Source organism: Electrophorus electricus, chromosome 23 (genome assembly GCF_041902795.1).
Source record: "Electrophorus electricus isolate QZ-2024a chromosome 23, ASM4190279v1, whole genome shotgun sequence".
Lineage (NCBI taxonomy): Eukaryota > Metazoa > Chordata > Actinopteri > Gymnotiformes > Gymnotidae > Electrophorus > Electrophorus electricus.
In genome coordinates this window covers 6,408,903-6,436,248 of record NC_137519.1, presented here as the reverse complement: position 1 = coordinate 6,436,248, position 27,346 = coordinate 6,408,903, and the positions used below count along the sequence as shown (strand labels likewise).

General features: G+C 38.5%; 2 protein-coding genes across 2 annotated transcripts; one reads left to right on the top strand and one right to left on the bottom strand.

The window, feature by feature from the left end:
• Positions 1-1,735: 1,735 nt before the first annotated feature.
• Positions 1,736-12,573, bottom strand: LOC118240409 (uncharacterized). The gene is made up of 7 exons (XM_081706572.1): positions 12,526-12,573; positions 5,756-5,918; positions 4,587-4,796; positions 3,692-3,776; positions 3,535-3,589; positions 3,190-3,423; positions 1,736-3,060 (listed from the first exon to the last, which is right to left on the bottom strand). Exons 1-7 carry the CDS (start codon positions 12,571-12,573, stop codon positions 3,037-3,039), a joined length of 819 nt encoding a protein of 272 aa, XP_081562698.1. The 3' UTR covers positions 1,736-3,036.
• An 8,542-nt stretch (positions 12,574-21,115) lies between these two features.
• LOC118240408 (B-cell receptor CD22-like) lies at positions 21,116-26,184 on the top strand. Its single transcript, XM_081706571.1, has 6 exons — positions 21,116-21,733; positions 23,909-24,142; positions 24,382-24,651; positions 24,993-25,119; positions 25,397-25,478; positions 26,152-26,184. The coding sequence occupies exons 1-6, from the start codon at positions 21,343-21,345 to the stop codon at positions 26,182-26,184; spliced, it is 1,137 nt and encodes a 378-aa protein (XP_081562697.1). The 5' UTR covers positions 21,116-21,342.
• Positions 26,185-27,346: the final 1,162 nt, after the last annotated feature.

The following is a 27,346-nucleotide window of genomic DNA, read 5'->3' as shown; positions in this document are numbered from 1 at the left end:
TATTTCTTGATGTTCAGAAAGACATGGTGACATCACTGTTCATGAAGAACCGATACTTGAAGCTCCAGTAAGTCGTGACTTTAGGCTAAATGTTTCTGATAAATGATCAGAGAAAAAGCCTTAAGAATAAGAAGAATAAGCAGCCTGTGCTACTGTCTTGTGTTCCTGAGTATAACGGCCGTGACCTCAGTCCTGCTCCTCCTCACCCATCCTACACTGGGAAGATGTTGTGATCTTGGTTACTGTCAAACAGCAAAGACACGGAAGGTGTGTTGTGCATTTAGCGCAGCGTTCTGTCATCATACCTCCCCCCTTTATCTTATAATGTCTTCCTTTTTCTGGACTCAAGATTCTTAAAAATGCAGAAAACTGCTCTCAAAAGCTCAGACTGTTGAGACTCCCGAGCTTTTTCGGTCCCCTGAATCCTTCTGATAGTCACCAGGTATTCTGATTTGATGACATCTTACTTCACCTGACTTTACACACACCGACCAATTTGATGCCATCTTAACATGTGCAGGTCCATGTTAGTATTGCCTAGGGTAGAATGTGGGCTGGTGTACGTAGATTTTAGGGTTGTACATTTTAATCAGTCAAGAATGTTGTGCAACAGTCTAGGATTCTTGGAATTGGTCCAGTTTATGACCCTGTTTGCTTATGCAGGATTTTCATTTGAAGGTAGTGACAACAGTATTTGAAGTTAATGTTATGTCAACTCCATGTACCAAACTCCTTATTCTACTATGCCAAGGTAAATACAATTTACCAATCCCCCCCTCCCCCCACACACATACACTATTCATTAGATGTCTTTTCCCAAAATGTCTGAGCAGAAAATACCACTATATGTGACTGGATATTTGTGTGCTGTAACTGTCTTTAAAAAACTGTTTAGAAACATATTTTGCTGAGCATGTCAGTAACATATGAATATGTAAAATTTTGACTGTTCATTGAAATTTCCCTTAACATGATGATAAACTATGCATGTGTTCAGCTGAATTTTTACTTAAAGTATTATTTAAATGTATTTCAATTTAAAGTATAATTTACATTTATTTAAAATATTTAAAATACTTTATTCCATTCTTTCTGTTTTTCCATAATTTGACTTGATGATTTCCTTGATAAGGCTAAAGATGTGTATGTCTTTTCTTTTTATATGTTGTCTACACAAGTGTGTGAGAAGACCTAGACATTAAATATATAACAATATCTTTAAGAAAGCCTATATGATCCTACCAGACTCATTTCGCTTTCATTGGATCATCACATTGTCTCCATCTAGTGTCCGATATCTTTAATTGATTCTAGTGTCTAGTTGATGTACTTGATTCCAGGAGCTCCACTAAGGTCTACATAGGTAAAGGTCTTTGTCACTTTTTTTTCTAAATTACTAAACAGTACAAATGCACTATAAAACTAACATTTTATTTTACTATTTACCCATTATACATTTAAGTACCCGCCTACAACAGTACCAATCAACAACAAGTGCAATATTAGTACCAAGCAATACATTTCAAACATTAAAAACCCTGATAACATACTGTTGAATTTAAGACATAATGTATAAACCATACATTTATTTCCAAGTAGTAGCTTACTGTTCTTCCTTGTGCCAGTCTGAGACAGAGCTCATATGAAGTGCATAGATTTAACTGTATACCTAGCAATCCAATGCTACTTGATAACATACTTATTATTACTATTAGCTGCATTTATATAGCGCCTCTCTTAAACTCAAGGCCGCTTTTATAAATATCGTGTTTTTTTATTTTTTAATTTTTTTACATTTTATTTTTACATTTTTTTACACACTCACACACCTGATGAAAAGTGGCAGCCAATTTGCACACAGCATACTCTCAGCACCCTGGGGGACAGTACTGGGTGCAGGGAAAGGTAAGGAGGTTAAAACCAGGACAGAGCACCAACCATCACTGGACATACATGCACACAGTATATACACACACACACACACAAGACAATTTAGAGTATCCAATCAACCTAACCTCCATGTTTTTGGACCTACATTGATTTAGTCAGGAATTTTAATAAACTCTTGAAAAATGAGTATTAGATAAGATGCATAAATAGCTGATAGGTAAAGATGGGCATGGATAAATGATTAAAAAAGAATCACATTACATTTAGTCAAAGTTGCAGTTTCTGACATACTTCTGTCATGCTGGTTACAAAGGAGATGCTGACTGCATCACTGTTATGGCAGAAGCATGTATTTCAGCTTGGCATGTTTCTTAATCTTTGTGCAGTCATTGTAGTCAATTATAAAATGTAGTCATTTCATAATTTATTACAGTAAATTACATATTGGTCTTTTAATAGCCAGTGAGAATCATCCAAATCCCTTCCACTGTAGTATACAGGCCCTACAACACCCATGTCCCTCCTGTCTGTATGGATGCTGTGCTGATTTGCTTAAACACTGGGATTATATGTGTTTCTCAGTGTTGCTCCAGGATCCTGAGCTCCTGCATCTTGCAAATCAAATTATTTTTTTCCATCTTAGGTTAAAAGTTACACTACAGCAGCCACCAGGCCCGGTACCCTCCCCTTAAACCACCCTCTTAAAATGATTTTTTACTGCTAGTGAATTTGAAAACATGAACCAATACTGTGGGCTTGCAGCTTTAGCTAACTACTGATATAATATTAGCCCTCTTCAAACTTGGTGCTTGGCGATCTTATAAAAGAATATGGCTTGTTTGAATGATTGATGACTTCTTCTCAGGTAACAATACTGAAAAACATTTTCCAACAGAAATTCAAAGGCAAAAGTTTTTTTTTTTTAAGACAGTGTTACACTTAATTACCACTGATATAACTGTAACCCTTGATTAACGTTCTGCTCAACTCCGACTGTTCTAAAGGAAAAACATTTTGTGGCAAGGCTAAAGCCACTAGGGGACTGAGCCCTGGATAAAAAAGCCCCAGAGCTCACACTGAGGGTGTTGTGTTTCTCATGTGGAGGGTTTGGGTTTATGGATCTGGCTGTAGGTCTGAGATGGGTCATCAGCTGCTGCAGCTGCCAAAGCCCTTTGGAACATGAAGAGAAACAGCTTTTAGAAGAGCCTGTAAAATGGATTCACACCTTATTATACACTGAGTGATTAATTAGAGTAAGAATGTAATGTCAGTGTCAGTGTAATGACATGATTTGCTCACTGTTGTGGAAGTTTTGTGTCGGCTAAAGTTCACAGGAGCATACTGAACACACTCTTCCTCTGAAGAGTTAGTAGGAAGTCTGGTGGTTGACACTGAAGACCCCTTCTGGGTTTGGGAATGTTGGAAATGAAGGCTTAAGTAGTGAATGTCATTTTGGTCATCTGATGATGCTTTTCGACTGAGGTTAGTCATGGCCACAGTTGGGATATTTTCATACACATGAGCCGTATCACACTAAGAGTGGAAGAGAGAAAAAGAGAAAGAGAAAGTGAGTGAGGAACAGAGAGCAACAAAAATTGAATCATATCCCATGATCTCTCAGAGTATCCCCTCGAACATTCTTACCTGGCCATCATCCCCAGAGTTCCTGTGCTCTTCAACTGACCTGGACTTTCTCCTCCTGCTAAGCAACCGACCAATGTAGAGTTAAAAGTAATTAAAAATAACCATTTCATTGAGAATGACATTAAGGGTATAAATAATATGTTCAAATTTCACATACCATATCCACAGAGCTCCTGTGATGAGTATTAGAGCCAGACAGACTGCCACTCCAATTGTGACTTGCTTTAACGCTGTACTCTCCTCTGGATATTCAGAGATGGTTATAACAAAACAAGGCTATATATATATATATATATATATATATATATATATATATATATATATATATATATATATATATATATATATATATATATATATTATATAATACATGGAGAATAATGGAGAACAAATAAATGTCTACGAAAACACTAGCAGTGTAACATACATTAATTATATTGTACAATACTGCCATGGAGTAAGGGTTAAGGGTAGTGTAGCGTAATTTATATTATATTATACTGTCACATTGTCCAACCTATGCCACCAGCAACCAGCAGGGGGCTGAGGTGGTGCACTAGGAGAGCAGGGAACTCCACTTCCCAGGATTCTTTGGGCTGATTGTGCACACCTGCTGGGCTCTGGATTTAAGGCCACACAAACAGTAGCCCAGCGTCACACTTTTGTAGAGGGGTAACTAGTATGGTATTGGAGAGCGACCAAAAGAATATGTTGAATTGTTGGGAAAACCTCCCCTTTGACTAAGCAAGTTGTTTTGGTTTGTTCCCCCCCCCCCCCCCCCCCAAGTTATATTGCATTCCTTCTCATTGCATCAGTGCTTCTTAGTGGTAGTGTGTAGGTTTACTGCTCCTGACCTGGCTTGTTGAGTTCCACTTGGGGAAGACTCAGAGATTCACCTTCATTTTGTTTTACTTCCTTTTTCACCATCCACAAATCAGTCTAGTTCCAATATATCACCTTTCTTGGTGTCTTTGCCCAGTAAACATTGTGTCCCCACTGGTGCCTCAGTTATAAACTTTTACAGTATGCAGGACTCCAGAGAATGGTGTTACCTCCTAAAACACAGGAATACTGGAATCCATCCTCACTGTCTGCTGGTTCCAGATACAGCTTGTTGTGTTTGGTGGGTTTGTTGGTTACAGGCTGTCCGTTCTTGTACCAGATGTAGGTGGGGTTGTAGGGCAGAGTGCAGGTGGAGCTGCAGCCTAGTGTTAGAGTCTGTCCCTCTGATACTGGGGTGAGACTCACTCTCACCTGCAGATCTGAATTTAAAACCATACAATATATTCATCTGAAAACAACAAATGTTTCATGTAGACATTATTTGTGACGACTTGAGTACCGCAGGACAAGGAACAGGCTGCAGAAGCATCTATTGACAGACATTTTATATACATGAATGATGAATGATAATGGCACTCACACATAGCAAACCGGTGCAGCATGAAATAAATTGATAACAGGAAGAAACATAAAAAGTTGAACAATTAACATAATCTTACACATGAACTTGTGAAGAAAAACACTTGCACTAACACCAAAGTGGGGTTCACATTGTTGGAAGCAATTTCTTGACTAATGCGTGTGTTCATGAAAGGAAACGCAAAACTTCCACTGGAGTCGGTGTAAAAGTACAAAGAGTGTGTTTATTCCAGGTTAGTAATAAATCAGAACTCAGGGAAAATTCGAAAGATTAAAGTATTCCTAATTCGAAATGCATCACGGTAATAAAAGTGTGTTGCTCCCAGGACCACTGTCTTCGCTGAAAATCAAACAAAACTGCCACTGCCCAAGACACTAAAAACCAAGCAAAAAATATAATGGCATGACTTAGCAGTAATTTACATCTTAAAGTGATAGTACTCAAAAGGTTATGAACATAATCCAAAAACTAGTGCTTCGGCTCCCACAGCCAACAATGACTGACATCTCACTCTACAGAGGGGTTTGTATACATAAATATGTGACGTGAGTGAATGATAACAAGAGGGGTAGTCACAGTCAAAACAGTCAACAATCATGATTGCCATAGTACGTGGTGCGCCATACCACGTGATCTGTGGGAAGGTGAGCATACCGTTGATTAATCTGTTCTCTGCAAAGCACTTTGGGATTTCTGACACAAAATTAAAAGTACTATATAAATAAGATTATTATTAGTATGAACAGTATTATTAATATCAACACAGAATGTGGTGTTACATGAGCTGTGGGCAGTTACCTGTGATATTTAGAATGACTCCTGGTTTACCAGAGAATTTCCCTCTTTCAGTATTAGTGCTGAATCTAAAGCGATATTCTCCAGAATCACTCTTTCTCAGGCCTCTGATTCTCAGAGTGCAGTTTTTCTCTTTATCCCCAACATATTCCACTCGACCAGTAAACTGCTCTTACAGACTCAGGTCCTGTGGATCCTCTTTAGGATGAACATAATACCAGAATGTGTGTTCAACTTTGTCATCACTGGGATATGAGTAAGTGCAGGGAAGCTCCGCTAATGATCCACAACATACACTCTTCTTGTGTATGTCACATTCCAGCAGTCCTCCTGAGACACACCTGCCAAAGCCAAAGTGAAAGTGTAAGCATTACTGTGAGAGGCGTAATGAATTCTACAGACTGAAATAAATGAAGAGTTTCATAATGTGGTGAAATCACACACACATGCTACAGTGGAGCGGATGCCACCAACAGAGCAAGAGTAGCTGCCTGCATCAGCACTGACAAGGACAAGAGGCTGATTCCAGTATAATGTCTTTAGGTATTCTGCATTTTTGTACAAGCTGACAAAATACGGGTTAGAATTCAGTCTGCAGGAAGTGCTACTCATGAGTGATACTGTCTCTCCACTCCACTTTAAGAGGTCAGTGGTCATCGTCACCTGCAGGGCTGAAAGAAGATACAGTTACAGATGTCTAATCATGTCTGGAGTGATATTTGGAACAGCAGACATCATCTCATTGCTTTCTGCACCTTATTTAATAGAGACTTTATGTTAATAGAGACTTCACATGCACCAGCCAGCTTATTAAAACAATGCATTATATGAAATATGATGTGGGAGCATGAATAGAATAGGAGCATGTACAGCTTATTTGTTACTACGCACTGTGTTGTAAGAGAGAGAGAGAGAGAGAGAGAGAGAGAGAGAGAGAGAGAGAGAGTGTGTGTGTGTGTGTGTGTGTGTGTGTGTGTGTGAGAGAGAGAGAGAGAGAGAGAGAGAGAGAGAGAGAGAGATAGTGTTATCTTCTATGTATCAGTTCTGGTGGCAAATTGATGGTGGTACAATATTTCAGACAGTGACTGTGATGAAAGATCCTGTAAATTAGGAGACCCTTCTAAAAGGGACAGTGAGTGTAGACAGAAGGTGGGTGTGTCTGTGGATGTGTGTTGAGAGTGAATGTCAGCTTCACGATCTCTAACACACTTGTGTAGAAGTGTCTTGTGTTTCCACATAACAGAATGTTTACTTTTCTACCCTTAAGAAGTAAAATACATTTCTCTCATTCACCTGAGGTAATAAAAAGAGTGTTAACAAGGAAAATAGGCCTAATGGTGCATTAGACGTATTATTGCCATAAAATATAAGGGAGTATAGAGGTTCTTTGTCCTTTCAGAATGATTTGCGTATAGGGCACAGGCTTCTGTAGAGGCCTCTACAGGCTTCAGCAAAGGATCCTGGGTAGGCTTTGGTGAATCTCATGGTAAGATATATGGCCTCTCCGCTAGGCTTACGACGGTACAGAAAAATGATCCTCTTTAGGACAAGGTTAAGAGAAGTCTTCTCTTGGAATGTGGTCGTAGCGGGTTACAACTGGTGCAGGTGTTGAATATCAGTGTGCATATGTTGACTGTATGGTTTGGATGTAATGGTGGCAAATGCAAACACTAGCATGTAAAACGGTGGGGTGAATACATAATCACTTCTGACCAATGTATAAAAATGCGGGTTCTTTGTGTGATTGTTAGACATTCTCCGGAGGGTGCCTCAATAATGCTTGTTAATGCTAACCTTCAATAAAGGACAGACCAGCTATTCTCTTTAACTAATTCTGAAGTCTGCATCTTCATTTTATATTTGAATGTTTAACTTAACAACTAGCTGACTAGGGATTTAGGAACAACACAGCTCAGAATGTACAAAGGACCCAGCAGACCAAAATGCATTTTAAGTCCAAAAACAGCACACTTGATTACATTATCAATCAACATAACAAATGAAGGAACATATATGAAAGAGAAATTTAAATTCATTCTTAATAATAAAAAATGAATAAAAAGATGATATTGGTACTGATAATAAAATGTCAGCCATTGACAGGACAAATGGTGGACTGAACTAGGACTGTAAATGAATATGAACACTGTGGCTGTGATTCTAACAGCATGGCTGCTTCTGTCCTTATGTTCTTATCTAAAAATTAGTTTTTGTGGTTTGCTGTTTCAACAAATATCTTTTATCACATATTAAAAAAATTAATGAACCAGAAGACCATTTTGATGCATGATGGGTAATAGCAGAACATTGTCTGCCGTGAACCCTGCAGTGCACAAACAGCCCGAGAAAAACATGCCACAGTGACCATCTGACCCTGAGACCCTGAAACAGGAAAAAGAAGCAGGGATGCAGGAGGAAAGAAGAGGAAAAGGTTGAGGGAAAAGAAAGAGGGAGAAATCTTTTCATGAAGATTTTTCAGAACAGACAGCACTTTATAAAGCATTAAATTAACACGATGATTTGTTTGAACAAGCACTCATATGTGGACTTCAAGGCTTTACCTGTGGGTTTTTCTGACTGTTTACATCCATGAAGACCTGGCTCTGTGGCTTCTATCTAACCTAATGATTCTTCATTGATTCTGTTGTTTCTAAACGTTTGTTTCCCAAACATCTCTTATAAAGGAGCTTTACACTATACACTCCGTGCTAATCGAAAGCTAATCTAATTATATATTAAGTCCACAACTTTTTTGTGAAGAAAATGACAATAATATTATACAATAAGACATAATAATCAAACCTGCATTATGCAACAGGATGATCAGAAGCAGGATTCTAGATTCACAGCCCAGGACTCCACATCTATAAAACTAGAAAGCCACAGTTCCCAAAATAAGACAGATAACTACCAAGCCTTGAATAAAAACAGCAAATAAAACACAAAGAAAACTTTTCCTGTGTGTTGCATCAGAATATTTAATTCCTTGCTAATTATTTGGGTTCCCACATTCCTATGATATAACTCAGAGTTTTGAAAACACAGTTTAACAGAGGATTATTTGTTTATATACTTACATTTTGTGGTGAAAATGTCATTTTTATCTTACTTGATGTAGGCTGTGCACAGTGTGGGTGAGGAAGGTCTGTGTGTGTATCACACAAATTAAAGGAGTCTGACTGCATTCAAACAGAACTTGTTTCCTTCCCATTTTCTGTTTGTTCAGTTGAAGGGAATCAAACCCTCCCCTATTTAAATCTAACTCTCTCATTCCGTTTCCACCAAATTTTTGTGCATATTGTAAAAAAGACTGTTGCATCATAAGATGAGTGCTGGACCCTGGGAGGGGTTTATGAAAGTGACCATTCAGCCAAAAAAAAAAAAAATGTAATTAAAAAAATAAAATAAAATAAAATTGGCTGCATGGAAAACATTACACAAGTGCAGTAACTATCTCAGTAATGGATTCATCCACTTCAGGCTTAGGACTGCTCTTAAAACCAAGATGACAAAAGTACCCTGAGGGTTTTATGTTATAGAAAATGCTAAGCCCTGCCATGCCTTTCTGTGGATTCATAATGACTATGAAACAGAAGAAGCTCCATTGTGTGTATATATATATATATATATATATATATATATACACACACACATACACACACACACACACACACACACACACACACACTGCCTGGCCAAAAAAAGGTCACACACTCTCATATTTTGTTGGACGGCCTTTAGCTTTGGTTACGGAACGCATTTGCTGTGGCATCGTTTCCACAAGCTTCTGCAATGTCACATTTATTTCTGTCTGGGGTTGCATAAATTTTTCCCCAAGATCTTGATGATGGGAGATTTGGACCACTGTGCAAAGTCTTCTCCAACACATCCCAAAGATTCTCAATGGGGTTCAGGTCTGGACTCTGTGGTGGCCAATCCATGTGTGAAAATGATGTCTCATGCTCCCTGAACCACTCTTTCACAATTTGAGCCTGATGAATCCTGGCATTGTCACATTGGAATATACCCGTGCCATCAGGGAAGAAAAAATCTATTGATGGAACAACCTTTGGGCACATAACGTTGCTAAACCTAGACCTGACCAACTGCAGCAACCCCAGATCATAGCACTGCCCCCACAGGCTTGTATGGTAGGCACTCTTCATTTTATTTAGTCTTTAGAAGCTTTAGCAATTATTGGCTACTTATATTTATGCAGCCACAAAAACAATAAAACTAAAACTAAAACAATTATTTTTAAAAATGTTTTTCCCTCCACAGGGGTCACTCAGGCAAAGAGGGCAAAGGGCTGTTGCTCAGGTAACTTTAGCCTGGCTTTGCCTACATCCTTGCTGGTCCTCACAGTCACAAGATCTCTCACCAAACGTCTCCTATGGGATGACTGTTACTGCTCTGTGAGAAAATCACATCACAGAACAAATAGATAGAAATGCCTGTTTGTTTCAAGAAGCCACTGTTCCTTCCAAACTTATGGGTTATAATGTAGGTACGCAAATTCATCCAGACTCCCCATCACACCATCAGGTTCTCATACACATTGCTAAAATATGCTTTTGTGTATACTTTCTTTCTGGGGTTGCTTTTCCCCTCACTGGTTATGATTCTTTTTAGTGCACATTAAATTGTGTAAATTGTTTTTACAATTTTGTGATTTTTAAAAATAGATCCTGATATTTTTTCCAGTATTGTATCTTCATCTATTTTTGTTACACTTTCTTTATAATCCTAAGCATATCCTATGTGAAGCTCCCTGTGCCAAATTTTACATTTTAAAATTAGAATACTTTTAGGACGAGGGTGGGCAAGATGCAAGCATGAGTCATTGTTTCAATAAACAAAACCATTTAATGATAACCAAAGCAAAATTCATTAAACACTCAAACATAAAGGAAAGACAATGAAACACACCAATGAAGATAAGCCTTTGAATAGCAATGGCATATGAAAGCCCTGTTCAGTGACAAATAATAAATAATGGTGGTTTTCCCCATGCAGTACAAAAGATGATTGGTGCACAGCATTTTTCTTAGAGATCAGTATGGAGATTAAAGAAGAGTTCAGACTTAAGGGATTCAGTTTTGGTGTGCGAGTATATGTCTAATAAAGTTGTCCTAGTGTGAATGTGTGCCTGTATGCCCAGTGGACGGTGCTGTGTCTGGGTATTGCCCTCTCTCCCCTCCCTGCACCTGATTCAGTCCCCCAGGGGCCTGAGGATTCCAGATGAGACAATGCTGTGTGCAGTTGGCTGCTGCTGCTCCCTGGTGTGTGCCTGCATGTAAAAGCAATGTCTGGTACTTGTAAAGTAACCTTGGGTTCATTGAAAGGTGCTATATTAATATAAATTTATATTGTATTTATTGTGTGCTTTTGATGGTATTCAATAATGACTTTTTTCTGTTTTTTCCTGTCTCTCTGGTGCCGTGGGTGTTGTTACTTCATTGATTTATGAGTGTCTATCATGCACAGCAAAACAATTAAAACCAGCAATAAAAGTCCACCATCTCATCCTTTTGACCCTGAACACTTAAAATTAATATAATTCAATGGGCACAGTTCAGAGGCCTGACACTACTACTAACTACACTATATCATTGCAGTGTCTTCATCTGGCCACAACACAAGATGACTCCATTGTCTAATATATGCTGTCTTTTATATTTGTTTATGCTAGTGCTGCACATAGTGGTGGGACTAGTTGGTAAAAATTTACCAAAATCCTTACATGGAAATAAGAGTTTATAAGGAACACTGTTTGTTCCAGAGAGTAACAGTAAAGAAGCAAGAAGAATTTTAAGTACTGCAGTTCTTAATGTTGTAACATGCAGTGAAAATGTTTTTGCTGACCAGTAGCTTTCAGAAACCACTACCAGGGCCCAGCACTCATCTTATGATTCAACAGTCTGCATTTGTGTCGTAATATGCATACACATTTAGTGGAAAGGGAGAGAGTTAGATTTATACTTAAATGGGGAAGGGTTTGATTCCCTCCAACTGAACAGACAAGAGGAAGGAAACCGATTCTGCTTGAGTGCAGTCCAACTCAGTTAATCTGCCTGATACACAGACGCTCACCACAGCCAAACTCTGCACCGCCCACATCATATATGATAAAAATTACATTTTTCACTACAAAATGTAAGTATATAAACAAGTAATCATCTGTTAAACTGTGGTTTCCGAACTCTGAGTTATATCATAGGAATGTGGGAACCCAAATAATTAGCAAGGAATGAAATATTCTGATGCAACACACAGGTGGAATGTGACATACACATTCTGCTGGAATGTGACATACACAAGAAGAGTGTATGTTGTGGATCATTAGCGGAGCTTCCCTGCACTTACTCATATCCCAGTGATGACAAAGTTGAACACACATTCTGGTATTATGTTCATCCTAAAGAGGATCCACAGGACCTGAGTCTGTAAGAGCAGTTTACTGGTCGAGTGGAATATGTTGGGGATAAAGAGAAAAACTGCACTCTGAGAATCAGAGGCCTGAGAAAGAGTGATTCTGGAGAATATCGCTTTAGATTCAGCACTAATACTGAAAGAGGGAAATTCTCTGGTAAACCAGGAGTCATTCTAAATATCACAGGTAACTGCCCACAGCTCATGTAACACCACATTCTGTGTTGATATTAATAATACTGTTCATACTAATAATAATCTTATTTATATAGTACTTTTAATTTTGTGTCAGAAATCCCAAAGTGCTTTGCAGAGAACAGATTAATCAACGGTATGCTCACCTTCCCACAGATCACGTGGTATGGCGCACCACATACTATGGCAATCATGATTGTTGACTGTTTTGACTGTGACTACCCCTCTTGTTATCATTCACTCACGTCACATATTTATGTATACAAACCCCTCTGTAGAGTGAGATGTCAGTCATTGTTGGCTGTGGGAGCCGAAGCACTAGTTTTTGGATTATGTTCATAACCTTTTGAGTACTATCACTTTAAGATGTAAATTACTGCTAAGTCATGCCATTATATTTTTTGCTTGGTTTTTAGTGTCTTGGGCAGTGGCAGTTTTGTTTGATTTTCAGCGAAGACAGTGGTCCTGGGAGCAACACACTTTTATTACCGTGATGCATTTCGAATTAGGAATACTTTAATCTTTCGAATTTTCCCTGAGTTCTGATTTATTACTAACCTGGAATAAACACACTCTTTGTACTTTTACACCGACTCCAGTGGAAGTTTTGCGTTTCCTTTCATGAACACACGTATTAGTCAAGAAATTGCTTCCAACAATGTGAACCCCACTTTGGTGTTAGTGCAAGTGTTTTTCTTCACAAGTTCATGTGTAAGATTATGTTAATTGTTCAACTTTTTATGTTTCTTCCTGTTATCAATTTATTTCATGCTGCACCGGTTTGCTATGTGTGAGTGCCATTATCATTCATCATTCATGTATATAAAATGTCTGTCAATAGATGCTTCTGCAGCCTGTTCCTTGTCCTGCGGTACTCAAGTCGTCACAAATAATGTCTACATGAAACATTTGTTGTTTTCAGATGAATATATTGTATGGTTTTAAATTCAGATCTGCAGGTGAGAGTGAGTCTCACCCCAGTATCAGAGGGACAGACTCTAACACTAGGCTGCAGCTCCACCTGCACTCTGCCCTACAACCCCACCTACATCTGGTACAAGAACGGACAGCCTGTAACCAACAAACCCACCAAACACAACAAGCTGTATCTGGAACCAGCAGACAGTGAGGATGGATTCCAGTATTCCTGTGTTTTAGGAGGTAACACCATTCTCTGGAGTCCTGCATACTGTAAAAGTTTATAACTGAGGCACCAGTGGGGACACAATGTTTACTGGGCAAAGACACCAAGAAAGGTGATATATTGGAACTAGACTGATTTGTGGATGGTGAAAAAGGAAGTAAAACAAAATGAAGGTGAATCTCTGAGTCTTCCCCAAGTGGAACTCAACAAGCCAGGTCAGGAGCAGTAAACCTACACAGTACCACTAAGAAGCACTGATGCAATGAGAAGGAATGCAATATAACTTGGGGGGGGGGGGGGAACAAACCAAAACAACTTGCTTAGTCAAAGGGGAGGTTTTCCCAACAATTCAACATATTCTTTTGGTCGCTCTCCAATACCATACTAGTTACCCCTCTACAAAAGTGTGACGCTGGGCTACTGTTTGTGTGGCCTTAAATCCAGAGCCCAGCAGGTGTGCACAATCAGCCCAAAGAATCCTGGGAAGTGGAGTTCCCTGCTCTCCTAGTGCACCACCTCAGCCCCCTGCTGGTTGCTGGTGGCATAGGTTGGACAATGTGACAGTATAATATAATATAAATTACGCTACACTACCCTTAACCCTTACTCCATGGCAGTATTGTACAATATAATTAATGTATGTTACACTGGTAGTGTTTTCGTAGACATTTATTTGTTCTCCATTATTCTCCATGTATTATATAATATATATATATATATATATATATATATATATATATATATATATATATATATATATATATATATATATATATATATAGCCTTGTTTTGTTATAACCATCTCTGAATATCCAGAGGAGAGTACAGCGTTAAAGCAAGTCACAATTGGAGTGGCAGTCTGTCTGGCTCTAATACTCATCACAGGAGCTCTGTGGATATGGTATGTGAAATTTGAACATATTATTTATACCCTTAATGTCATTCTCAATGAAATGGTTATTTTTAATTACTTTTAACTCTACATTGGTCGGTTGCTTAGCAGGAGGAGAAAGTCCAGGTCAGTTGAAGAGCACAGGAACTCTGGGGATGATGGCCAGGTAAGAATGTTCAAGGGGATACTCTGAGAGATCATGGGACATGATTCAGTTTTTGTTGCTCTCTGTTCCTCACTCACTTTCTCTTTCTCTTTTTCTCTCTTCCACTCTTAGTGTGATACGGCTCATGTGTATGAAAATATCCCAACTGTGGCCATGACTAACCTCAGTCGAAAAGCATCAGCAGATGACCAAAATGACATTCACTACTTAAGCCTTCATTTCCAACATTCCCAAACCCAGAAGGGGTCTTCAGTGTCAACCACCAGACTTCCTACTAACTCTTCAGAGGAAGAGTGTGTTCAGTATGCTCCTGTGAACTTTAGCCGACACAAAACTTCCACAACAGTGAGCAAATCATGTCATTACACTGACACTGACATTACATTCTTACTCTAATTAATCACTCAGTGTATAATAAGGTGTGAATCCATTTTACAGGCTCTTCTAAAAGCTGTTTCTCTTCATGTTCCAAAGGGCTTTGGCAGCTGCAGCAGCTGATGACCCATCTCAGACCTACAGCCAGATCCATAAACCCAAACCCTCCACATGAGAAACACAACACCCTCAGTGTGAGCTCTGGGGCTTTTTTATCCAGGGCTCAGTCCCCTAGTGGCTTTAGCCTTGCCACAAAATGTTTTTCCTTTAGAACAGTCGGAGTTGAGCAGAACGTTAATCAAGGGTTACAGTTATATCAGTGGTAATTAAGTGTAACACTGTCTTAAAAAAAAAAAACTTTTGCCTTTGAATTTCTGTTGGAAAATGTTTTTCAGTATTGTTACCTGAGAAGAAGTCATCAATCATTCAAACAAGCCATATTCTTTTATAAGATCGCCAAGCACCAAGTTTGAAGAGGGCTAATATTATATCAGTAGTTAGCTAAAGCTGCAAGCCCACAGTATTGGTTCATGTTTTCAAATTCACTAGCAGTAAAAAATCATTTTAAGAGGGTGGTTTAAGGGGAGGGTACCGGGCCTGGTGGCTGCTGTAGTGTAACTTTTAACCTAAGATGGAAAAAAATAATTTGATTTGCAAGATGCAGGAGCTCAGGATCCTGGAGCAACACTGAGAAACACATATAATCCCAGTGTTTAAGCAAATCAGCACAGCATCCATACAGACAGGAGGGACATGGGTGTTGTAGGGCCTGTATACTACAGTGGAAGGGATTTGGATGATTCTCACTGGCTATTAAAAGACCAATATGTAATTTACTGTAATAAATTATGAAATGACTACATTTTATAATTGACTACAATGACTGCACAAAGATTAAGAAACATGCCAAGCTGAAATACATGCTTCTGCCATAACAGTGATGCAGTCAGCATCTCCTTTGTAACCAGCATGACAGAAGTATGTCAGAAACTGCAACTTTGACTAAATGTAATGTGATTCTTTTTTAATCATTTATCCATGCCCATCTTTACCTATCAGCTATTTATGCATCTTATCTAATACTCATTTTTCAAGAGTTTATTAAAATTCCTGACTAAATCAATGTAGGTCCAAAAACATGGAGGTTAGGTTGATTGGATACTCTAAATTGTCTTGTGTGTGTGTGTGTGTATATACTGTGTGCATGTATGTCCAGTGATGGTTGGTGCTCTGTCCTGGTTTTAACCTCCTTACCTTTCCCTGCACCCAGTACTGTCCCCCAGGGTGCTGAGAGTATGCTGTGTGCAAATTGGCTGCCACTTTTCATCAGGTGTGTGAGTGTGTAAAAAAATGTAAAAATAAAATGTAAAAAAATTAAAAAATAAAAAAACACGATATTTATAAAAGCGGCCTTGAGTTTAAGAGAGGCGCTATATAAATGCAGCTAATAGTAATAATAAGTATGTTATCAAGTAGCATTGGATTGCTAGGTATACAGTTAAATCTATGCACTTCATATGAGCTCTGTCTCAGACTGGCACAAGGAAGAACAGTAAGCTACTACTTGGAAATAAATGTATGGTTTATACATTATGTCTTAAATTCAACAGTATGTTATCAGGGTTTTTAATGTTTGAAATGTATTGCTTGGTACTAATATTGCACTTGTTGTTGATTGGTACTGTTGTAGGCGGGTACTTAAATGTATAATGGGTAAATAGTAAAATAAAATGTTAGTTTTATAGTGCATTTGTACTGTTTAGTAATTTAGAAAAAAAAGTGACAAAGACCTTTACCTATGTAGACCTTAGTGGAGCTCCTGGAATCAAGTACATCAACTAGACACTAGAATCAATTAAAGATATCGGACACTAGATGGAGACAATGTGATGATCCAATGAAAGCGAAATGAGTCTGGTAGGATCATATAGGCTTTCTTAAAGATATTGTTATATATTTAATGTCTAGGTCTTCTCACACACTTGTGTAGACAACATATAAAAAGAAAAGACATACACATCTTTAGCCTTATCAAGGAAATCATCAAGTCAAATTATGGAAAAACAGAAAGAATGGAATAAAGTATTTTAAATATTTTAAATAAATGTAAATTATACTTTAAATTGAAATACATTTAAATAATACTTTAAGTAAAAATTCAGCTGAACACATGCATAGTTTATCATCATGTTAAGGGAAATTTCAATGAACAGTCAAAATTTTACATATTCATATGTTACTGACATGCTCAGCAAAATATGTTTCTAAACAGTTTTTTAAAGACAGTTACAGCACACAAATATCCAGTCACATATAGTGGTATTTTCTGCTCAGACATTTTGGGAAAAGACATCTAATGAATAGTGTATGTGTGTGGGGGGGGGGGGGATTGGTAAATTGTATTTACCTTGGCATAGTAGAATAAGGAGTTTGGTACATGGAGTTGACATGACATTAACTTCAAATACTGTTGTCACTACCTTCAAATGAAAATCCTGCATAAGCAAACAGGGTCATAAACTGGACCAATTCCAAGAATCCTAGACTGTTGCACAACATTCTTGACTGATTAAAATGTACAACCCTAAAATCTACGTACACCAGCCCACATTCTACCCTAGGCAATACTAACATGGACCTGCACATATTAAGATGGCATCAAATTGGTCGGTGTGTGTAAAGTCAGGTGAAGTAAGATGTCATCAAATCAGAATACCTGGTGACTATCAGAAGGATTCAGGGGACCGAAAAAGCTCGGGAGTCTCAACAGTCTGAGCTTTTGAGAGCAGTTTTCTGCATTTTTAAGAATCTTGAGTCCAGAAAAAGGAAGACATTATAAGATAAAGGGGGGAGGTATGATGACAGAACGCTGCGCTAAATGCACAACACACCTTCCGTGTCTTTGCTGTTTGACAGTAACCAAGATCACAACATCTTCCCAGTGTAGGATGGGTGAGGAGGAGCGGGACTGAGGTCACGGCCGTTATACTCAGGAACACAAGACAGTAGCACAGGCTGCTTATTCTTCTTATTCTTAAGGCTTTTTCTCTGATCATTTATCAGAAACATTTAGCCTAAAGTCACGACTTACTGGAGCTTCAAGTATCGGTTCTTCATGAACAGTGATGTCACCATGTCTTTCTGAACATCAAGAAATATTATTATAGCAGCAATCCTCGTGTTACTGGCAGGTAAACTTTAGATTTTTTTTCTTATTTTCTACTCTGTTTTATGTGTATTCATGATACTGCTTTGTAATCCATTTGTAGTAACTTAAATGGGATGGCAAAGATTTGAATGTGTACTATGGTTATATTACAGATCAGAAACTTCAAAACATTTTACACACTTGGTAAGAGTTGGATATAACAAAAATATATGGAGTTACTTGAACTGCAAACAATTTATAATAACTTCATGCACCTATGTGTGTGTGTGTGTGTGTGTGTGTGTGTGTGCGTGTGTGTGTGTGTGTGTGTGTGCGCATGTGTGCGTACATTTGTGTGTGTGTGTTTGCCAGAAACTCAGTCTCAGCACAGTGTAGCTCTCTCCTCTCGGAGCCTCTGTGCTCCTAATGGATCTACAGTAAAAATCCCCTGCAAATATACATCTAGTTCCTCCAGTGTCAGAGCGAGAGAGTGGTATCAGGTCCAGAGATCTGATGGAGAACCACAAGACCTGAGTAAAGACCCTCAATACTTAGGACGAGTTTCTATAAGCACACGGTGGAATGACTGTACACTGACAATGAACAACGTGAATGTAAGTGACTCTGGAGTTTATAACTTCAGATTTAGAACATGGAGGAATTAATGGATATCTGCTTCATCTGGAGTTACTCTCACTGTTACAGGTAATAACAAACTTAAAACATAGAACACACACACACTCTCTCTCTCTCTCACACACACACACACACACACACACACACACACACACACACCTACACTGCCATACACACATTATACATTGTTGGGACATGGGGACTTACATATTTCACACTTCATTATTGTCACTCTGGTGGATTTCTACTTTTAACAGACTTTCCCATAACAAAAACACTGCACTTTAAACTCTGTGCTGCTTTAAAGAGGACATTACAAAGTTTTCAATATTACCACATTTGTGACTGGGTCTCTGACCAACTGATTTTACTGTTTGTACAAATTAGTGTCCCTAACAGTAAAGACATTTAAGTCTATAATTAACTAATTTTGAATTTTAGAACTCAGATTTTCACACTGAACCATACTTGTTAACTTAGTAGGAACAATTTTGTATAACCATAGGTAGTTTATGGACACTTACAAAATGTATCTCTTTCTCTCCCACACATCCATATCTACACTTTCTCTGTTCCATACACATGCACACCATGTTTTTCTCACACAGAAAACATTCTGATGTGCATGATGTGATGTGTGTGTAGACCTGAAGGTGAATCCTGAGACTGTAGGACAGAGAGAGGTGAAACTCACCTGTAGCTCCACCTGCAGCTTCAGTAAGACCCCTCAGCACTACTGGTACAGGAATGGACAGTACAGGTCATATAGAAATGATGCCTCCATTATGCTCCACTCCACCAGTGTATCTGATGAGGGCAGCTACTCCTGTAGTGTGTATGGCAGCAGACAGCACTCTCCTGCAGTGTGTAAGTGTTGGATTTGAACTAAATCTCAAGACTAACTCTGAACTTCAGTATTATTCAATATTTGACATATTTGCACAATCCATTTTACTCTACATATTTGCATGCCACATGTGTTTTATTCTTTTTATACAACGGATATTATTCAATTAGTAATTATTCAGTCACTTGATCCCTTCCAATCCAGTCTGGTCAGATCTGACATGAGAGTGTGTGATATTTCATGATGAGAGAATTCACCTGACTCTCTGTCACTGATACACTCAGAAACAGAGCAGTGATACTGATTACATTTACAATAGTGTACATGTAAGAAACTGGACAGAACCATTTACAAGAGCTGAGCAAACACCAGTCCCTTCACTGTACCATCTACACTCACAGCAGCATAGTCTGAACTTACTAAGCAAGCGTGTCTTACAGTCGGATCTTAGTCAGACTAATACTGAATACTGATGGACATAAATGTACTTATGATTGTAGGTGCTTTATTGGTACAAGTTTATAAGACACAGCTGTGTTGCTGTTTTACATGTGCATCACCACAGTTTGGCTATACAAAAACTCTGAGTGTACACTAAGAAGAATTAATTAAACAGGCCACTCCCTTTACTCTTTGAAGAAATATTTCTGACAGGATGGATCCATGGAAGAAATTAATGATTGAATGTGGTTGGACAGCACTCTTATATAATGCAATAGTTTAAGTGACTGAAGACACAGTTTCAAAGACATGAACGTTTCAGCCCTTAGGTCTTCATCAGCGTGTTTCTAACATCTCATCCCACTTATATGCAGAAAAGAGGCCTCTCCCTTGGATACTTCATCAAAATGTCACAAGTATTTGATGTCAGTATCCATGTAACAAATTAATATCTACAGTGTAGTAAAAGGTGAATTACCTATATTATGTATATAGAGTTCAAGGAAGAGGATAAAACAAAGTTTTCATAATTGTATTCACATCAATAAATAAATGAAAACATTTAAAGTTACTATCAACTTCCTTCAAAGGAAGAGACGTAGATTGTTTAGGTAACTGCGCCCAAATTAAAGGGTCTTTTAGATTAGGGGCTCTTTTGAAACAGAAAGAGGGAGGGTTCAGTTGAAATTCTATACTCTTTGAAATGGGGGGCCAGGCTGGGGCCAGTGGCTATGTTAGAGGGGCCATGTGTTCATAAGAGCAAGGAAACTCACTCCTCATTTACTCCTCGTACTGTGAAAAAACATTACTGAAATATGTATAATAATGTTCAAATATATATATATATTCACAATTTGGGGAAACCAGTTATCCCAGAGAACTTGAATCTGTAAATAACATTTGTTACAGAACATAACTTTTTTTTTTTTTTTTGGTCAAATTTCTTGTGTGAGTTATACTAAGAATTCTAGTATCACACTTGATACATCCATGGTACATAATAAATCATCTTGACTAATGTTGTAAAGTTCATTCCATTTAATGAGGAAATCAGTAGTATCTTTAAGGAAGGAAGGTAACTGGTAAACTAACTCCATATTGAGAGAGAGGCTCTGTTAGGAATAGACTGCCTGAAACAATGGGATGTCCTGGTGGATATTTATAGGCAGGTGTTTCTAAAATTGAGTTCAGTGAGTATATATACATGATGGATAAATATTATGCAGATTTCTTCTGCATTTATCTGGCTTGGTTTAAAAGCAAATATTAATATTAAAAGCTAACATATTAATTATTAATATTCATTCATGTTTTATGAATTACCAGAATTTATTTTTTCCTGAATGTGACTGTATCTGTGTTTCAGGTGTTTTAGGGTGTGACATACACTTGTGTGCTCTGAAAGGCTCAAATGTTGATCTATCCTACTCTTATAAATACCCTGGAGGACAAACGGTGACAGAATCATTCTGGTTTATTAAAGTGCAGCAGGTTGGTGTTGAAGCTGTGGATGTGAGAGAGGAAGAGGAGTATGAGGGGAGAGTGCAGTATAGACAGAGCTCCCGGAATGACTGTAGTATGACAATCACTCACCTGAGAGAGAGAGAGAGAGAGAGTGACGCTCACACATACAGGTTCAGATTCCACACTGATGGTCCTTGGGGTCCATACACTGGTGATCCTGGAGTATCTCTGTCTGTCACAGGTAATCACATAAGACTAGTTAACTATAAAAATATGCTATTTATAAAATTAACACCAAAGCTTCTTTCTTAAAATGATTTGCAGATCTGAAGGTTATGATGTCAAACACATATAGAGGGAATATCAAACTGACCTGCAGCTCCACCTGCATGCTGCCCAACAACCCCACCTACATCTGTTACAGGAATGGACACCCTGTATATAACCAGAACACTAATGGAATGTATGTGTATGACAGTAGTGAGGATGCAGGCAGCTACACCTGTGCTGTAAGAGGATATGAGGAGCTCTGCTCTCCTGCTGTCTGTAAGATCCTCACTTTAAACTCTCATCATTCTATCCGCATCTCACTGGCAGCTTCTATGAGATAAAAAGTTTTTTGTTTGATTGTTGTTTGTTTTTGCTGTTTTTTGCTGCTGGTTCTGCCTACATGTTTATAAGTAGCTGGGAAGCACCTTTCACAGTTGAGGGCTCTATACATTTCTGGGCACTGGCTAGCTGGTTCAGCAGTACTACATTAGTGTGTTTTGTTTGTGTTCTCATTGTCTCTTGCTCTTGTCCTCACTTTAAACTGCACTCACTCTGTGTCACTGGCAACTTCTACTAGATTACAGTGAACTCATGCTGAGTCACATATGGCTAAGACATGAGACAACTACAGCATTTTTAGATATATTTCAATTTAAGAGTTTTCAGTGTTTAAGGTATTTTTTGAAAAAAATTTTTTTTTCGTTTTTCCATAAATCACTGCGTTTAATTTTTAAGTCCACTGTGTTTATGTTTACATACATATTATTGGCAGTTGGAAGTTTTAATCAACCACTGCTGTTCTTGGTAAAAAAAAGAAAAAAAAAAAGCAATATTTGTAAAGCAACCTTGAGTTTGAGAAAGGTGCTATATAAATGCAACTAATAATAATAATAATAATAATAATAATAATAATAATAATAATAATAATAATAACCTCTGTTGGCCTCCTTCATGGGTGGCCTGGTTTTGACCAAAGAGCAAGTGTTACATTTTTTATTAGACTCTTACTGTGACAGGATGCAGGCGTGAGTCTCAAAACAACCAAACAACCAAACAAAGACACAAAAGTCTTTTAATGGCAAAAATTTAAGTAAAAGAATAAAAGTAAAAGTAAAAATAAGAGGACCATCCAAATGCTAAAGCCTTTACACATTGATCATCATCCATATAGTAAATCATAACTGGTAATAAAACCTAGTAAATAAACAGTAAATTACTTAGTAAATAAAAACTGGAAACAGAAAGAATATTCACAGGGATGGAAATGAGGAACAGGGGAGGCTGGAGACACACTAATGAGTAATAAAGGGGGACATGGCAACATGTGAGGAAAGGAGTGTAAACACAACACACACGGTGACACGTTAACCGAGGACAACAACACATCAAACATGGCGAGAGGCATCACATGGATGAGGGCGTAAAGGAGGGGCCTATACTGTAACTGCACTTATAAGTAGTGTTCATGCAGACACTTAGGAACACAATAAAGCCTGCTATGTAATTGTATAAATATGCACAAACTATACTGACATTACTTGCCCTTTTTAAAAACAGGTCATTCATGAAAGGGCCCACTGGAAACTTGGCACAACTTCCCAGAGAACAAGACAAGTGACACAAGACAAGTCTTGTCGCCCAGCTTCTGATTATATACAACTGACTTTAAAAGAACTGGTAGTCTGTTTGTTCAGCTATGATTTACTCAGTTTATGTGTTACAGGTGTTTATGGAAAGGACAGCTGCTGGAGTGTAACTTACGTCACCCAGAGCATCTGTGCTCTGATTGGTTCATCAGTGGACATACACGGTTACTACACCTTCCCGGATCAGCAGCCCACCCCCCAACCTGCCTGGTACGCCAAACTCCACCCACAGGTCAAAGAGCTGAGTCATGCTGATGACCGAGTGGAGGTTTTCAGTCACAGAGCTAATGTGAACATACTAAGCCTGAAACATCTCACAGAGAGTGACTCAACAGAATATCTCCTCCGATTTAAAGCCCCCTACATGATACACACAGACAGCTCTGCTGGTGTGTCTCTCTCTGTCACAGGTAAGATAAGTGTTCTGTGTCTGGCAGTGTCACATGGTTCACCATCTGTGTGTTGAGCCCTGAAAACACTTATGAGAGTCTCCCATACAGGCCTGAAGGTGAATGTGGACTCTCCAGCAGTCCCAGGATCAGAGGGACAGACAGTAACACTGAGCTGCAGCTCCACCTGCACTCTGCCCTACAACCCCACCTACATCTGGTACAAGAACGGACAGCGTCTGTCTCACTGCACATCTGTCTCCTGCTCTGTATCTGCAGTCAGGGATGTAGTCAGTTATAGCTGTGCTACTGAAGGCCATGAGAACCTCCGCTCTCCTCCTGTGTGTGAGTGGAGAATTTACATATGAAAATCATGATGTCTTGATGCATTTAATAAAGTCAGTTAATCATAAACCAGAAACATCACTACAATCAATACTTACTACTACAGCTCATGATGATGATGATGCTCTTTGTTGTAGTTTCACAGTTATCAACTATAACTTCTGAATTTATAAGAATCTCTTAACCAAACTGTGTATGAGAGTTTAGTTTTAATGTTAACAGTGTGTGTTTGTGTTCAGATGCCCCTAGAAACACCAGAGCATTGATGGTTTCCTCTGGAGAGAGAGTGGAGGGAGATTCAGTGACTCTGACCTGCAGCAGTGATTCAAACCCTCCTGTTCTCACCTACTCCTGGTTTAAGCAGAGAGCAGCTGCAGACACACTGCTGCCAACAGACCAGAATTACAGCATCTCCAACATCAGCTCCCAGCACAGTGGACTCTACTACTGCACCGCTCACAACCAGCTGGGACAGCACAACTCCACCACCATCCTTCTGGATGTGTTATGTAGGTTCACTATTGTGAGATGTGTTAAGAATGTGTCCTAAAGTGATGTGTATACACACAGAACAGGTGGTCCCACATCCACAGTCCATGAACAGTGAGCTGATGAACAGTCAGCAGCAAATGAAGCATTACACTGTGGCTATGCAACTGTTTTATTCATTTTAATGATAGTCTTATAAATATCACTCTTTAAAGTTATTGTGTTCATGCCGGTTGTGCACTGAATGTTACTGTTTTCTGAAATATTTCCATAGATGGCTGATATGGACCACTTTCAAACATGAACAGTCAAAATAAAAAGACATTAAATGTATTATTTCAATTCTTGCTCTCCTGCTCAGACCCTCCCAGAGTCCCGTCTGTTACTGACCGTGTGTCTGGTGACTCGGTGACACTGCTGTGCTACAGTGACTCCAACCCCGTCAGTAATTACTCCTGGTATAAGAAGACAGGAAGTGATGTCTTACTGTTTGGAAATGGCACCAATTTAACTATAGCTACAGGAACAAGTGGACTTTTCTACTGTGTGGTGCAGAATCGATTTGGATCATCTAACTCATCAGAATGGTCATTTACTTCAGGTACAGTCTGGGTTGAATTCACTGCCTTATTGTCTACATGGTGATTAAAGAAAGTGAGACAACTATCTTGCACTTCCAGTGTCAGTTTGATGAGGTCATACAGCAAGACTTCTGTGACTGTTCACACGTCTGTGTAACATGCTGCCCTCTCCTTCCTGATGCAGGGAACCCAGCTGGGACATACGCAGTTTCTGGAGTCACGGGAGTTTTGTTTCTGACTCTCATTGCTGTCTGTCTATGGATGAGGTAAGAAGCTGAAGCCACATTGATATTACACACCCTGCCAATGCTGTAGGCTGTTTACTACCCAGTCCCCAAGATCACTATACAAACGAGCAAAGACAATAAACAATGACAATTAGACTGAAGTAAATCAATAAATAAATTAAAAAAACAAACAAACAAAAAAACAAATTGAAGATGCAAGAAAATTTTAAAACATGAGATGTTATTCAGTAATTGTTAAAAAAAAAGAAAAAAGTAGAGTTGCAAAGGCATAGTAATTACATCACTCAGACAGCAAGCTGGTGGTTGGAAGAAAATATCAGTCAGGCAATCAACTAGGCTGAGAGGAGGCAGCCTGTATGAGGGGACTGGATGAGCAGAAAATTGCATATAATGCATACAGTAGTGAAACTGGAGACCATGTTGTCTAGTAATGTTGCCAAGGTGGAGAATAATTAATAAAAAGTAGAGGACCAAGTATTTAGGCCTTAAGAACACCATGACATCGGATTGATGGGTATGACTAACCCACCAAAGGAGGTAAATTGCTGTCTGTCAGTGACATATGATTTAAACCACATAATTATCATGCCAGTGATGTCAACCAGGTTTTAACACAAATCATTTTAACTAGAGTTTGATTAACACAGAAGCTATTGAGCCTGGTGCTGTTAATACTGTGGCTCACCACCAGGGGGTGAACCGCAGCTGTCAGCAGCAGGAGTGAGGAGACCAGCGCAAAAGTGAGTTTGAAGAAGAGTCGACAGAGGATTGAGATTTCAGTCCAACTCAAAATCCCTGCAAAGTTTTCCATAAAGGGTCCAATGACCAAAGTAACAGAGTTCAGCCTGTATTTTGATTATTAACTACAAAAATCATTAATCACCATGTCGAAATTCATCTCCCTCTCTCTTTCTTTCAGCGTGATTCTATTCCTGTATATGATAACGTCTCAGCCCTAGACATGCCCTCTGACCCCACAAATGACGACATTCTCTACTCCAACATTAATTTCACACACTCCCACTCACAGGAAGTACCTCTCTACTCTACTGTCCAACCGCCAATGGCTCTTAATCAACAAGAGGAAGTAGAGCATGCCAGAGTGAAATTCTCTGCCTGTTAGGCAATGCAAACTGTTTAGTTAACCATATTTCTGTCACACTTAGACACACCTTCCCACATACACATGCACTCACACAAACATGCGCACACACTAAAGCTGACGAGATACCCCTCCCTCTAAAAATAAATAAATAAATAAAACTAAAAATCTTGACAGAGGCCAAAGCAATTTTACTAGTTATAGAAAATGCTTATACCTACTGGCCAGCTATTTTAAATCCTAAAATTTTACATCTTTTATTTAATCTTAAAATTTGGTTTCATGTTAAGACTTGAAAAAATAATTACTGCAGTGTATATGTTAAGTAAAATCAAAGAAGAAGAATTCACTGTTTTGGAAAGCATGCATCAGTAAAAAAAAATTGTTCAAAATAGAATTTTGTTAAATAAAATGCCTCAATATATTAAAACCAAAAAAATCACTTTTTGGAAGGAAATGTAACACTTTTTACTAGAGCATGTCATGAAGTAAATGCAAAATGTGACATTTTGAGTGAAATTGTTTGTCTAGCTATATATAGTACAAAGTAAGAATTACAACATTAAATAAGTTAAATAGCACTTCACAGTGACCTTGACATTAAGGAAATTGTGTGTTGTTCTCAAATTTTAATCTGCAGTGTATGGTTATTAACACATAAAACACAGGAGACACAGCACACACGCTATCATTGTTAAAGACTGACAGTAACACGTAAACGATAGATTTTTATGGCACATAAGAAGGATCAGGTGTGGAACAGAGGGAGGGTGTGGACACATGG